The sequence below is a fragment of the Rhinichthys klamathensis genome, unplaced genomic scaffold, assembly GCF_029890125.1.
Source record: "Rhinichthys klamathensis goyatoka isolate OS25496 unplaced genomic scaffold, OSU_Roscu_1.1 h1tg000191l_1, whole genome shotgun sequence".
In the NCBI taxonomy this organism is placed as follows: Eukaryota; Metazoa; Chordata; class Actinopteri; order Cypriniformes; family Leuciscidae; genus Rhinichthys; species Rhinichthys klamathensis.
The window spans coordinates 8030997-8046209 of NW_026606717.1; the positions used below are offsets into that span (position 1 = coordinate 8030997).

The 15213-nt window shown below is 39.8% G+C and overlaps 1 protein-coding gene across 1 annotated transcript; it reads right to left on the reverse strand.

The window, feature by feature from the left end:
- Positions 1-388: 388 nt before the first annotated feature.
- Positions 389-12928, reverse strand: LOC130095525 (protein sprouty homolog 2). Its single transcript, XM_056262280.1, has 2 exons — positions 12532-12928; positions 389-1437 (listed from the first exon to the last, which is right to left on the reverse strand). The coding sequence occupies exon 2, from the start codon at positions 1367-1369 to the stop codon at positions 518-520; it is 852 nt and encodes a 283-aa protein (XP_056118255.1). The 5' UTR covers positions 1370-1437; positions 12532-12928; the 3' UTR covers positions 389-517.
- Positions 12929-15213: the final 2285 nt, after the last annotated feature.

Sequence of the window (15213 nt, forward strand, 5' to 3'; positions counted from 1 at the left end):
TTAGGTGAGCTTAATTTTCTGATTTAAATGGTCCTGTTTTTGGTGTCAAACAGAATTGACTTACATAGTCAAATTTTGGTTGGGCTCTCCTCCCTAACCAGTGCCCTGTATCCACTTAAAGTCAGAGTGAACCAGCTTGCTTACAGTTTTTCCATTCAGCAAGGCTGAAGAAGACACACTCAGCGCTGACTTTCTGTTGAAAGCAATGCCTAGATGATCATTTTACTTAGTACAGCCTCTGCATTTATTTTGATAGCATACTCCCTGTGTTACATTTGGTTCACATTACCCAACTCTATCTTGGAAAGTCCAATAAATAAATAAATAGACAAGGGTTTACTAAAGAAAATAGGGGGGGGGGGGGGGGGGTCATACAGGGTTCATACATGATGATAAACATGATGCAGGGAGGCCTGATTGGTTTAGAGTTGGTCAGTTCATTTAGCAGAATTTCCCGGCTGCTTCAGCAATAGAGGTGTCTCCTTGAAGGAGAATTGTGAGAGGCTCATTCAGCCTGTCATACAGGCTTCTCCAGGGTTTTACGAAAGGGTGCAGGGTTGGTGGCAGAGATCTTGCGGCACACAGTGTTGGTGTTGCTACATCGGCAGCCTGGACGTGTGGCGCGATCGTAGCCACGCTGGCATAAAGTGAGGCACAGCTTGGCAGGAGGGTAGCAGCACAGGCAAGGCAGGCAGAGCGCCAGGAAGGCCAAGGCACTCCAGCGGGAGCAGGCGTGAGCCGGGGCACAGGAGCATGGTCGGTCAGCACAGTTGTCCTCCTTATCTGCCGAGCAGTGGTAGAACAGACCCTTCACACAGCACAGGCAAGTGCCGTACTCCAAGAATTTTTCAGCTGAGCACAAGCAGCGCTGGCCACAGGTCCAGCAGGAGGGCAAATTACGAGGGGCACAGCACTCCTGGCACTTACAGTGGCCGCAACGTTCACAGATGAAGAGATGCAGGCCCAAGTCCTCACTGTCAGCCAATCCTTTGCCTAGTGAGTCAGGTTTCAAGTCACCTTTGGGCTGGGACCGCACCACAGTGGCCAGACCAGAATGGGAAGGCGTTAGTCCTGTAAGAAGTCTCTGGTCCGAAGCAGCACTGCCGCGGGACATGGAGCTCACAGTACTGGAACGACTCAAGTAGGCCAAGTGGGAATGTTGATGCTGACTTTGACTGCGAGACATCTGAGGATGTCGCTCATCATGCACATAGAAGACACCAACCTGAGTGGCAGGCTCCAGCGCCACAGGGCGTTCCACATAGTCATTATTAGCCCTTATAGCATGGATCTGGTCAATGGACAAAACAGGGACCTGCTGAAGATCCAGGCTTTCAGGGTCCATCCGAAAAGGTGGTACGGGATCCATTCTTTCAGGGCCACCAGTGTAGGGGCTGAGCTGCAAGGCTGACCAATATCAGGGTACATCGGATAAACCTGTAGAATGAAAAGATAAAATAAAACGATTAGTGTTAGATTTAGAATCAAATTAAATGGTTGAAGTTCAGATGGTCTATGGCTAAAGCTATGGTTATTATTAGACACAGAGGATGGAGAGATAACGCCATTGACATCACACTGTAATTTAGCATCTGGAGAACACAGCTGTTGACACAAGGGAAAGGAACCAGAGCAAAGAATTTGACAGCAATGAATTGTGAGACACTGGGGAACCCAAAAGAATTAGTGTTAGTGTCCTGAGGTATCTCTTCCTCAGCAGCTTGGTGGAATTTTGCCCCTCCCTGCAGCCCTTCTTTTGTTAGGCCTTATCCTTCATAAACAGGAACAACATGGCTTTTGGAATGTGCATGGAAATAATCAGCATCCTGGAATTGAGAAACATGTTGCTTGCATTATTGGACGTCATAGGCAAACAAGACATTGGATTGCATTGGATTAGATAGCGATGGGTTTTGTTTTCTTCCATCAATAAAAGGAGAGATAGAAGGCCACTTTTTGATGTTTGTCAGACTCTCAGACTGTTCCAAAAGTCAATGTGTGATAGGGAAAAAAGCAAACATTTTAGGCCGCCTAGGAAGAGATTGGACATGAGAAGAGAGCTGCTTCTGACATAACAAGCAATGGAAATCCATACACAACAGCAGTGATTAGAAGAAGCAGTGTCTGCTCCCAGTCCCTCAAGCATCCGGGGCACAGTCAGCTGAATTCCTGGCAAGAGCCCTGAATGCTCTCGCAAAAAAAAAAAAAACGAAAAAAAAAAAACTAAGATAGCATCCTCCCCCGCTCCCACTGCCCAGCCAGAAACTCAAGATAAGGAGGCCCAGGTCGGAAGCACAAAATGCATTTGCAAATTACACAGAGGAGGAAAGAGAAGTCCTGGAGAGTAATTACATCAAACCCAGCAGAGAGCTGTAGTCAGGTCCTATCAGTCCATCTAATTGTTGAAAGGGGTCTGCTGTTCATTTCCATGAGCTCATTATTTGGGGCCTGAGTTCGAAAACAACATTGGACTTTTAGTCTCGCATCTGCGGGCAAGCCAGAGAGGAAGTTTTGGGTTAGCTCATCTGTGTCATGTCAGGCACTTTGGTTGCATATTTGTTTGAGCATTTGCACATGTCCTCTCCATGTGGTTTTCCTCAAGTGTGTCGGCACTTGGGAGCATTTATCACTCGCGGCTACACTGGAGTTTATTTGGAACTTTCCACTGACTTGCAGAGATCTTGTGTAAAAACAGACCCAAATTACACCTCAAAAAGATGCATTTCCTGGGCTCTGAAAAATGGTACAAAGAAAAATTCTGAAATACTACTTTTTAATTAACTGCCGCTCACCATTAATTCCGTCCACAAAAGTTCCTCTCAAGTTATCATCAATGAAATAGCCATTTATCCTATGAGTTACTTCCCTTGAGCCAGACCGTTTGGAAAGCCACCATCCATTAACCGTAAACTGCCTCCCACTAGAGTTCACCAACCACTTTCATGCTCTGTCAATGAGTATAGTAAATTTGTAAAATAAGCTGTGAAGCAGAAGACCAGAGCAGAAGCTGCTATATAAAAGCCCCTGAAACATTCAGCAGCAGCAGTCAGGGAGCCAGAGGGTCGATAAGTCACACTACAGTGGCATAGCAGGTAAGGTGCTGACATCAGGAAGTCCAGCAGATCACCCCAACACTTAACCCTCTGGGGTCTGAGGTGTTTTTGGGGCCATTTGGATGTTCTGTGATGCCCTTACATTTGTGCTTTTTTCAGTTATTTATAAACATGTTAATGGCAAAGGTGTAAATTCACTCTATATAGCACAAACAGGGCTACCATAATCTGTGAGCAACTTGTATGTACATTGTTTGTATTTTTAAGAGAATATTGTTTATGCGTGGTTATTGAAAAAAATTAAAATGAAAGCTGCTGAAATAAGACCACAAAACAAATACTAAATATGTGTCCACAAGACTTTTGACAAATGGATGTTGACGCTTCGAGTTCTGGCTTCAAAATGATCTGAAAATCATCCTTCCTAATCATTCACATAAACCAATAGATTGTTTTAAATTGTGAAAAACATTTTTTTGTTTGCCAAGGCAATATGCAGATGGGCGGAACGGCCCAACCCCTATCATGAATATTAAGTGGTTCTCAGACAGTGACCCTACATAATAATGAGCCTTTCATTCAGGGGTGTCACACAAGAAATAATGCAAGGACAATATATATATATATATATATATATTGTCATTGCATTCTTTCTTGTATATATATAGCCTAAATATATATATATATATATATATATATATACACACACACACACACACATATATATATATATATATATATATATATATATATATATATATATATATACAAACAATCAAAATATAAATGAAAGCCAAAAGCACATTTTTAGTCATACCTGGAAACAAATTCTAGTCAAATGCTATATGGGCCATTCTACAGAATCTTGAAAAGAAAATAGTCTTTTTCCATAAATGTCTTATAAAGTATTATTTTTTAAAGTAGACCAATACAATAAAAATAAACCAGTCGCATTTCAAAGTCGTTCGCGAAATGACCGCCAGGTGGCGCAAAGGGACATTTATCAAAACGTAAGTGGGGCTAATGTCAATTAACAGTAAGGATGAAATTCTACAAGTTATGGTAATTTGCAAATAAGCCTACAACAAACATTTATTTTTAAACAAATATTTTTAAATATGCAACATGCACGTTTAAACAACAAACAATACAATCTGAACCAGCGCTTCTGCTCCTGTATTGAGACATGCAGCGCGTTGCAGTTACGATCCGGGTTCCAGTGGCCTTAATACATTCACGGCTTTTTAAAATGTCACAAAGCGTTTTGAGATGGTTTTGAATGAAATATTGAAGTTTATAATTAGGGTATTTTGGCACACCACGCCGAGTGGCTATGCATTATTCTAAAATCTGGCTTTATTCTGGCATGTTGAATTAGAGTTTGACAAACGCGGCGGCGCGTTCATTTGAATTTATTTTTCTCATAACAGCTAAAAGAACTTACTGCGTAATTGTTGGTCATACAGATAAGATATCATCTTTTAAAACTGTAAAAGGTCTACTTTTATTCATGTAGGCTAAAGCAGGGGTTCTCAAACATTTTGGAGCCAGGGACCCCTTACAGGGGAAAAACATTTCCAAGGACCCCCTCATATTTATAACAGTGACTGAGCCTAAAGTTAATGTGGGAGTGGTTAATGAAATATTTTGACACAAATAGTCTCCACCCAGGGTCATATGCAGGAATTTCTAAATAGCCTACTGAGGTCCCAAAAGTGAACTTGCTAGGGGGGTTCGGGGGCATGCCCCCCGAGGAATTTTAGATTTTCTTGATCTACACGTGCATTTTAAGGTGTTTTTAAGGCCAAAAATTGTACTTTTTTCTTGATATACCCAGAAAGAATGGAAGTGCAATGTGACAACATGTCCCATAGGTGGGGCACATTGTAACATGACCATATGACAGATTAAAATGTTATCTGATCTAATCAAACAAATATACAAGACAAACAAAAATATTTTCTCAATAAAATACAATTATTAACTTTTTCATATAAAATAATGGCATTTTAAAACAATTAAAAATAAACTAATTTTTGAGTTTGACAACGAACACACAGCTATACAACATAGTTCAAAACATATTCATTGTAACGCAGTGTGACAACATGACCCACTTGCACAACTGGGATTTACGTTGTGCCCCGCTATCCCCTATATTTCCTTTCCCGGTTGATACTTTGCAAACTGATTGTTTCTGTCGTTTGTTTAAAACTTCTATCTAAAACAGCTGTTTAGTTTAGCGATTTACATCTCATCTCGCACTTTATGACCGAATAACTGAAGCGTCATGCGGAAATTCGCGCTCGGCTTGCAGCTTCTGTGAACATAAACCCGCCTACTTTGATTTAATCTCCGACTCAAACATTGACATTGACGAGCGCTGTTAGTCTGCTGAAACCGCTCAGATGAGAAGGTCAGTTATCATCGCAATGTTTAATATCCTTGCAGCACCAAATTAGAGTTAATATTAGGCAATTATTTCACAACTTTCATTATAGGCTACACATAGAAAAATTACAGAGGCCCGGACCTCAGGGACCTCAATTGTGGGTATACGACCCTGTCCCTATGCACAAATTTATAATTTACTGTATTCTCCAGAAAATAAGTTGGACCTGAGTGTGTAATACTTTGTTGCGTTCTTGAGGCGTAGTAGGCCTACTTCCCCTCACTCCACAGCAAATCCTTAAATTAATGGTATTCAGAACAAAACAAGAATGAAAAATAATACTATTAATAGATAATAATACAAATAATAATAGTATACAGACAACATTTATTTAAAACATCAAGTCTAAACGAATTAAGTTGAATCGAAACTGAAACTGCAGACGTTGGGCTCGTGCATCTCTCATTCGGTCCAAAGTTTCCAGATTTGCGATGTAGCCTAACATTTGGAAGCTTAACTATTTATGTAAAGAAAGCTTCATGCTTCAGTCCCAATATAGGCCTACACGTATCAGCATCTTCACATTTGGAGAAATGAGATTGGAACAACAGCAAGTCGACAGTATATGATTGACCGTCTCTGCCTTCATAGTGTACAACAGACAAATTAAATTAAGCAGAACTTTTTATAAGTTCGGTGAGTATTTTATTTTGATAATGAACAGGTTTTGATGTCAAATTAGCAGTGCTAGAACTGACATATTGTGCGCGCACATGAGACGCCGGCGCGAACACTTGGATTTTTCCTCAGCAGTGGTGTGGTCATACAGATAAGAGTACATCATTCAAAACGGCAAAGTGTCTATTTTTTATTTGTGTATACATTAAAAATGACTACAAAATGTCATGCCTTTTAAAAATAAAGAACACAACAGGATGCGCGTTCTGCCGTCTCTGTCTCCTTTCTGGCGCACGTGCCCAAAAATCGACCAAAATACAGCGAATACTTGACGCACAGACATAAGAAATATAGATAGAATATCTATCTATATAAACCTTTAAGAGCCTACTTTTTTATTATTTGACATTAAATGCATTATATAAGTCACTTTGGAATAAATAGCAAGTTTTCAGATGCTAAAGAAAAGATGACTTATAGTCGGGAAAAACGGTAGGCTGTTATAAATTATTTCGCGGACCCCCTGGCTATAGTTCACGGACCACCAGGGGTCCGCGGACCCCACTTTGAGAACCACTGGGCTAAAGTAGGCCTACACTCACAGGCTAACGACAAAACGTTTTCTCGCTCATGACAAACAAACGTTTGGGCATTTCTCAGTGAGAAAATTCATAGCCGAGTGGTAGAACTTACGGTTCGATCATCAAGATGACACGGGTTCAAATCCCGAACAAACATGGTCTATTGTAAATTTTATATTTATTAATGCAGAGAGATTTGTGTAGCTCTAAAACTCTGGTACACCATACAGTTTTTTGCTTATATTTATAAAATAAAATTACCATGCATTTCCATTTTACACTAAGGAACAATAGTATCCAACAGAACGACTTTGCATCTGTACCAATCGTATGAGGCCAATCGTAATTTCAAAAGCAGTTCTGTAAAAAAAGTAATTTTATATATATAGCCAATATATATATATATATATTTTATTAGGCCTATTATTATTATTTTTTTGATTCCCTACAACCTAGAGTTTTTAAAAACATGGTTTTAAGTAAAGTGTGATTTGCCAGGGGGACGGGGATTTCCTTCTGGTCTAAACATCCCTGCTTCTGCTGAATTATTTGAATCCCCACACCCCTCCCTCCACAGTAATCAATGCTATAGGCTACTTCACCAATAGACCATATCAAATATAAAATAGAGATATGCAACAGAACAAGCACGTTTAAACAACGATAAACAATAAAATCAAAACCAGCGTTTCAGTTGTCCATAGTTCAAGTGGCCTTAATGCATGCACGGCTTTTCAAAATTTCACAAAGCGTTTTGAGATTATTTTGAATGAAATATTGAAGTTTATAATTAAGTGTTTTGGCAGACCACGCCGAGTGGCCCTATGCATTTTTCTAAAATCGGGTTTTATTCGAACTTTTGCTAACGACAAAAGTTTATCTGTCGTCTCTGTCTCCGGGAACTGCGCGTCACAAAAATGAACCGAAAGCCACTTCAGCTCAGTCACTATAAGAAATCGGCTCTGTCTAATGCCTTTAAATGTCTAAATATTCAGGCTAATAAATGTTATCTGATTATGTAATCCATATGAAAACGAGAGGTACAGAGGATCTACTCAAACATGTAGCCTATGTAAGCGCTTCCCAATGAGAAAATGACAAGGGTGAAAATCTCGCTCTAATGAAATGTAGCAGGCTAAATCGCCCTGAATTAAAATGTAAAAACAGATCAAATAATGTATTTGTCGAAATGTTGCGATATTGTTTCATTTAAGTTCATAATTATTCTATAGGCCTACATGTTATTTAATTTAGCAGCATTACCACGAAGCACCGTGGTTCGATATTTATTTGAATAATAAAAAAAATAATAAAAACTTAATTCACAAATTGCATGCCTGGTTGAAAGGATCCAAAGATCCCTGTAGAATTTATTATTAAGTTGAACATTTTGTTCATGACAACAAATGAACATGCGTTTTTTCAGATTATATTTAGTTTTGCTTGGAAAAAGCTGGCCCAAACCAGTTTTATTTCATCAATTATTGAAATAATGAAATATTTAGTAATAAACTTTTATGACAGAAAATTCACTAGGCTACATGTAACTTAAATCATTTAATTCCTTCATTATCAACACTGTCTAGAATAGCGATTTAAGTGTGAATTACGACTTCTCTTTGTGTTAAATCAGCCTCAGACTCCGATAGCCTGTGGGGGGTTGGGGGACAGTTCAGTGCTGTGCGCGCAGGACAATAGGCCTAGGTGTTAATGTTCCTCTTTCATATGGAGAGCGAGGGAGACTAAATAAACTTGTTAAAAAGAGATTCAGCGCGAGAGAGGCAAAGAAAAACGCATGTTTTAATTTAATTATGTTGCTTTGGACAATTTTCGTTTTGTAGGCCTACTGTTTTAATTGTTTAATGTCATTTATTTGGCAATACAAATTTAAAATGTCGCAAGAATAATATTAGCCTAGTGTTTCTTATTTTGCATCGCAAAAGAAATAAACTCTAAACCCGATGCAACCCTGTTTTAAATAAAAAAAAACACTTTATTTAAACCTTGAAATGTTCGAACTTGGTTTCAAACTTAAGTAATTTTAGTGTTCTTTTACATTACACAATAATTTAGCAGACTAAAGACGAGCTTCTTCATTTTCATTTTCTGATGCAATCGGCTGACAATCTTCCTTCATCAGTTTGTGTCCTTTGTGCAGCGGCTGCGGTTCTACTGGAATGTAGCAAATTTATGTTGTAATGATAATTAAACAAAACTCTTGACTTTAAATAAGTAAACAGTTATAAACAGTTAGCTATTTAAGCATCAAGAAGGTAAAATATAAACGCTGTTGGCCAACATCGGTTAACAACATGTATGCCACATTGAGATTCGATCTCGGGTCGATTGAAGCTCCCTGAATCTCGTGTTGATGCGTTGATCACTGAGCCACCGTTTGTACGCTGTTAGAGTTAAAGTCTTATGCTTTTGTAAAGCTTCATTGATGTAGCCTAAATGTTTTTATTGCAATGTTTTATGTTTTCATTATTTATTCAATTTCATTTCAGTATTTCAGCCTAATTTCAGTATTGTGGTAATGAATTATTTTAACTACGTTTCACTTGTTGAATTCATCTGCTACCAGCTTTCAATCGCTCTGAATGAGCAGCAGATTACGCATTAGAGAGAATAAACGAACACTTTTCAGAGTCTATGATTGTAGCGCCTCTTAGCGGTAAAAGGTAGCAAATACACCCCACATTTTACCGCCGCGGTGGAACGGCTGATGTGGGCGTTGTCATGGCTTTCCTCTACATTTGCGTTTGAATAGCGCGCGTTCTCCGTGGGCGTGTCAGATTAACGCGTAATGAAGTGTAATGAGCTGGGGAAAAAAATTCTGACAGCACTCTCTTTTCATACAGATTACATAAACTGAGAATATTTGTTTTTTATATAAATTACTTCATTGAAAAGAAGAGAATTCAAGCTTCATAAAGAAAAATCTCTCGTGCCTGTGTGACAAGTATTTGCAGAGTTAGAGTTAATTTTTCGGACGCGTTTCAGAATGGACTGCACTGACAGAGAGAAGGCAAAACTCGCATCATGTTTATTTTTCTTCATTTGACAAAAAGCACAACACTTTGTTTTTATTGTGAGTATACAGAAAAATAATATACACTAAACAGGATCGACTGATGTATAACACTTACATGTAAGATTAAAATCAACAGAGTATTTTGAGTCTCTTTTGCACTGATAAGAAAAAAAGTCTGCCTATCGCGCCGGCGCGATAGCCGACCCCAGGGGGTTAAACCCCAACAAAGAGCACACTACCATTCCCTACTGAGTCCCAGAGTACTATTTAGCTCCACCTGCCCCAGACTGCACACCAGGGCGAGGCCGTACTAGGGCTGTGGACTGGTCTATCGTGTCTCTACAGTGGAGCTTGCACAATTGTTTTCTCTTAAACAAATTCTGTGGATAACTGCTACTTGAGTGCCTTCCAAAGTGCTACTGACTGTTGTTTAGGAAACATTCAATAGACGTTGGACATGTTGATTCAAGTCTACTTACATTGTGAGTGTATGCTGAGATATTGATTATGCTGTTCAGGTCAAGTCTTCTCATTTGTAAGTTCTGACCATGACCTCTAAAAGAATTACTCTAAATGAGCAATAACTTTGCTGAAACTGATACATTTTATAAAATTGTGATGACTGGGGAATGAGGGAAATAGGAAGGTTACTACACTACACTACTTCAGCATAGCGCTTGGATGGATCAGTTTAGACCAGGTCAGAATCTGTTTCTGCAATCTAGCATTCATCCAAAGTATTGTTTTTTCCCGATCCCACATCTGAAGACTCCATCTTCTTTTTTTTTTGCTGGATGGTTTTATAATTTAAAAGGATATTCTGTATCTGGGTCTCCAAATTTGATAGCGCTTCTTACATTGGATGAAGTAAAGTAAGTCCATACCCATTCACCACAAATGGCTGTCTGTATTTCTCTTTTTCTTTCAGGTCACATGAGCACTCATCCAACTTTTTTTTTTTTATCACATTTAAACCACTATACTAGGGGGAATAGACATGCAACAGACATCTGATCTAAAAAAGAAAAAGAAAATGGAAGACTGTGAGTACACAAGAAGACAACACCTATCCCAGGATAAGGCACACTTTATGTCCCAGAACTGTGGATACAGCTAAGAGCAAGTGAGAGACAGCTGCATCTAGTGATAGAAAAAGGAGAGAGAAAAAGAAGGAAGAGTGTGGCCTTGTTTACTCAGCCCTGCCTGCCATGAGGGGTAACCTGAAGACAGGCCTCTGCGCTCTGGGAGTATCAGTGCTGAGTGAGCTGTACCTCGCGGCTCTGCCCCGGGGCTCCTTGCACCCGTTACCTTGCACACATCCTTGGCCAGAGTAATCCAATCCAGGGCAGGAAGAGGATGAGAAGCGCATATTATTCATAACAGTCACCACACTCCACTGACTGGGAGAAACTTTAAACCACCAAACAGGGAGGAGAGAACAGGCAAATGAGAAAAGGCAAAACATTCGTCCCGTAAAGGGTCGTTGGACAACATTGGCACAGCTGAAGATTGTTCAGCCTATTTATCTATTGGTGGGTGTGACCATCAGGTGAATGAGGTGCTGATGCTGTTGTTTGGGGGCTGATGGGATGTTGGCAATGACATCATGCTGTGGTGCTATTTTTAAAGCCTCCAGTCTCCTTTCATTGACCCCTGCTGCCACTGATAAGCATCCAGCAGTTCTGCAGCCAGCCATCAGGCCAGTCTGACTTCCTGCAGGCTAACTGTCATTAGAGATATCCATTTTCCATTTCTGCTCTCTCTCTCTCTGACTCAGATAGAGTGGCAGATTGACAATTGCTGACTGAGGGTTGATTAGCTGGTAGTCGTGGGGGGTAGGGGCCGGGGGCCTTGCAGAGGGCATATATATGCTCCTAGGGGCCAGGCTTAACTGTGGCTGGGCTTGAGTTGTCAGGCACCAGGACCCTGGGATCTGCCCTACAGGCCCCTCTGGGAACACAGTGGGATTGAATGACAATAAACTGTATGAGATTCCGGATGTGCCGAATCCGACCCCCAGGAAGGACTGAAATAGACACTGCAGACCAGCAAGTTTGGGTGAGAGAGAGACAGAGAGAGACTGAGAAGAGAAAGGGGGGAGGGTTACTTAGAGAAAGGAGGAATATATAGGATAAAGATAGTATTATGGAGCAAAACACACACACACAGACACACACACACACACACACACACACACACACACAACACTGACAAACATGTAAATCTAAAGCTGTAACTCTAAATATTAACATAGTAATATAAATAAATATTGACAACTATTATGAAAATATAAAACGAAATTTGAGACATTTTAATAAGTTTTTTAAACTGCACCATTCACAAAATTCACATTCCTTTTGCCGGCCTCTAGTTTGAGAAATTTATCACAAACCAATTCCAAATACACAGAAACTTCACCATAGACCATTGTGAGCACACATGTGTGCAGCGCTGTCCCATGTCCAAACTCTCCATCAGCCTCTGCCAGCACAAACTGGGTAGTATTGACATCTCCAACCTTGAGGACAATCAATTCCATGCCTGTACACCCGAAGCCCAGTGCATTGGCTGGGTCAGGGTAGGACTTGAGTTTAGGGCACTACGCGACACACAGAGATCATCTCTCACTCGGATGCTATTCTACTCCCATTATATGTCAACTAGATTATATTTCATTCAGAGAACTAGATCTAGAGAATCTCAAGAGAAAACAGTTTGAGCTAAAAAAAAAAAAATTAGACTTAAACAGATTAGGACTAAGCCTTAAAGAGATTTAAATAAAGAATCTCTTACCCCTAAAAGGAGGGAGATCCATTTTGCGCCAAAGCAGTGTTTTATGTTTGTTTGTTTCTTGTTTTCTTTCTTTCCTTTATGTTTTCTTGAGCAGTTTTCTCTCTTCTGCCTCCTGATGCTTCTTCACAAGTGTCCCACACGTGCAAGCAATCCTGGTTCCTCAGTGCTCAGTCATTCCCTCTGAAGAACACCAACAGCCTTTATCAAGCCAGAGCACTGCATGTTCAAAGAGCACTCAGAAGTAAGACGAAGAAACGAGGGCAACATGTCACACGAAATATCCCAATTTATTTGAGTAAGAAACAAAAATGTCCCCAGGGCAAAGTAACTGAGAGGAGCTTCGCTTTTCAAAAGTAACTTCCAAAAAACAGTGTGGAAAGACCACAGCAGCAGCTCTGTTGTTTGTCGTCTCTCAGTATGAGCTGAAAGTGTGAGTGCTGGATTGTCTCTCTCGGACTGTCTATCTCTCTCTCTTTTTCTCTCTCTATCTGTGTATGGTCAGCGCTTCCTGCTCATGCGATCATCCACTCACTCCCAGAGTGTGTGTATGTATGTGTGTGTGAGAGAGAGAGAGAGAGAGAGAGAGATAGAGATGAAGGGTGGGAAACAGTGAGGGAGAGAGGGAGGGAGATGGGATGGGGAGGAGAAGGAGGGGTGGTTGGATATGAATGGTAGAAGGAAAGAGGGCCGGGCTGAGGAGGGTTGGGTTGGGTTGGGTTGGGGTGGGGGGCACTTGGTTTTGCTGGAGATAGTTAATGGCTAAGTGGCATCATCGGGCTGAAACCCAATCTCTCATTTTCTCCCCCTCAGGAACTGTTCTATATGATTCCCTGAGCTAAGCCTAACAAGACGGATAGAGGGAGGAAGGGAAAAGGAGATAAAGAGAGAGAGAGAGAGAGAGAGAACAAGAGAGAACACAGTGAGAAATGGATAGAAAGATAAAGAAGGAAAATATGAGTCAACAATATGAAAGGTGATGAAAACAATGAAAGAGAGAGAGAGATCAGAAACACAATAACTGACAAGAACTTTACCGATGAATATGTGTCAGTTCATAGAACCATCACGAGACAAACAGTTCTGTAAACATTCTGTAGACATATCAACAATTTCATTCTTGCTGATCTTTCCCTTGCATGCAGTGGCACCAAGTCTTCGGGCACTTAAGCTACCGTTAAGAATCTGTGCATTAGAAAATATCACATTTACTGTAGATATCCTATTCAGAATTAACCCAAAAGGTATCGACACTTTCTGATTTTGAACACATGTAATGACTGGGACACCTGTGTGAACTTGAGGAGAACTGCCTTCATACATCCTCTAAAATCACTTTGACACAAGCTGATTAAAAGTCATTGCAAAAAAAATATGGCTCCGATAATTAGATAGTTCTGTAAAAAGACGTTTGTTTGCAGATACCACTTGGTTTGATAATGTTTCTAATGCAATAAAAGTGTGTCTTAAGTGTCCAAGAACATTTGGCGCCACTGTATAGGAAAAAAAGTAAATGGACTAAATATATATATATAAAGGAAGACCTTGATATTTCACAGAACGTCACAGTTGGTGAACATGAACAGAACATCGAAGTATATGAACATGCCATTTTTAACTCTAAGAGCCTCGTGTGGTTGTAGACTCAACATTTGGGAACTCACTGACCCATTCTGATGTGTTTGTGCCAGCAAGCAGCTGTCCTAGAGCAGGTTACATCCTAGAACAGTGAATAATTCAGTGTCTCAATCGAGTGCATGACAGATTGGAACCCAGCCCATGTTCTTTCACTTCAGTCATTGCCAACAGACAACAAGCTGCCTTATCATAATCGCAGTTTATGAACGAACAAATGTAAATTATAATGAAAAAACAAAAAAATAACTTGAATGCATTAAATATACAGGATATTCATATGTGTCCATGTCAGTCTATTGATAGCACATGGAAGGTATCTCCAAGGTAACAGGACACATTTTGTGTGTATGTGACTGTATATATGTGTGCGTGCGTGCATATGTGTGTGTGTGTGTGTGTGTGTGCGTGCGCGCGTAATAGGGCAGGAAGAGGGGTGCTTCCTGGCTTCCTGTAGAGGGAAATAGCTAGGATGACCAAACAGTGCATGAGAGACGAGAGTGAATAAGGTTTCTCTATACTAAACACATTCAAAACGCATGACAGAACAGCTTCAGCCCCAAAAAAGAATCAGCTTATCTACATATCTATGTTCGCAATGTAATTTGTATAATTTATGCTCTCTCTATAACCTAATGTTCTATGAGATGGATGTTAATTTACTGCATAAATAGCAGTAACAGTTCTGTTTACAGCTATTTGATTCTACTTTTGCCCATCATTTGTTGTGGTCTCGTAATATTCAACTATTCATGAAACATACCATACTTATGTTATTAAATTTAACACACATCATTTTTTTTTTTACAAAAATTAAAAAAAGAACCTTAAAAATTTAGAAACTGACTGCAAATCAAGAGATGCTCTCGTTAAAGTTCTAGCAATTTTTTAAGCAGCTTGTTTCATCACAATGTTTATGATTTGATAAAAAGAAAATAAATTATTGAAACTAAATGTAATTTACAAGTTAATGCCTGACAATCTAAGGATCTAAGACTAAGTTTAATAAATGTTTGAAACCAATGTCCTCAAACCTCTTACAGAACTGTA

Coding starts and splice junctions, on each gene's coding strand:
- LOC130095525 (XM_056262280.1), bottom strand. CDS start 1,369: ATGGATCCCGTACCACCTTTTCGGATGGACCCTGAAAGCCTGGATCTT.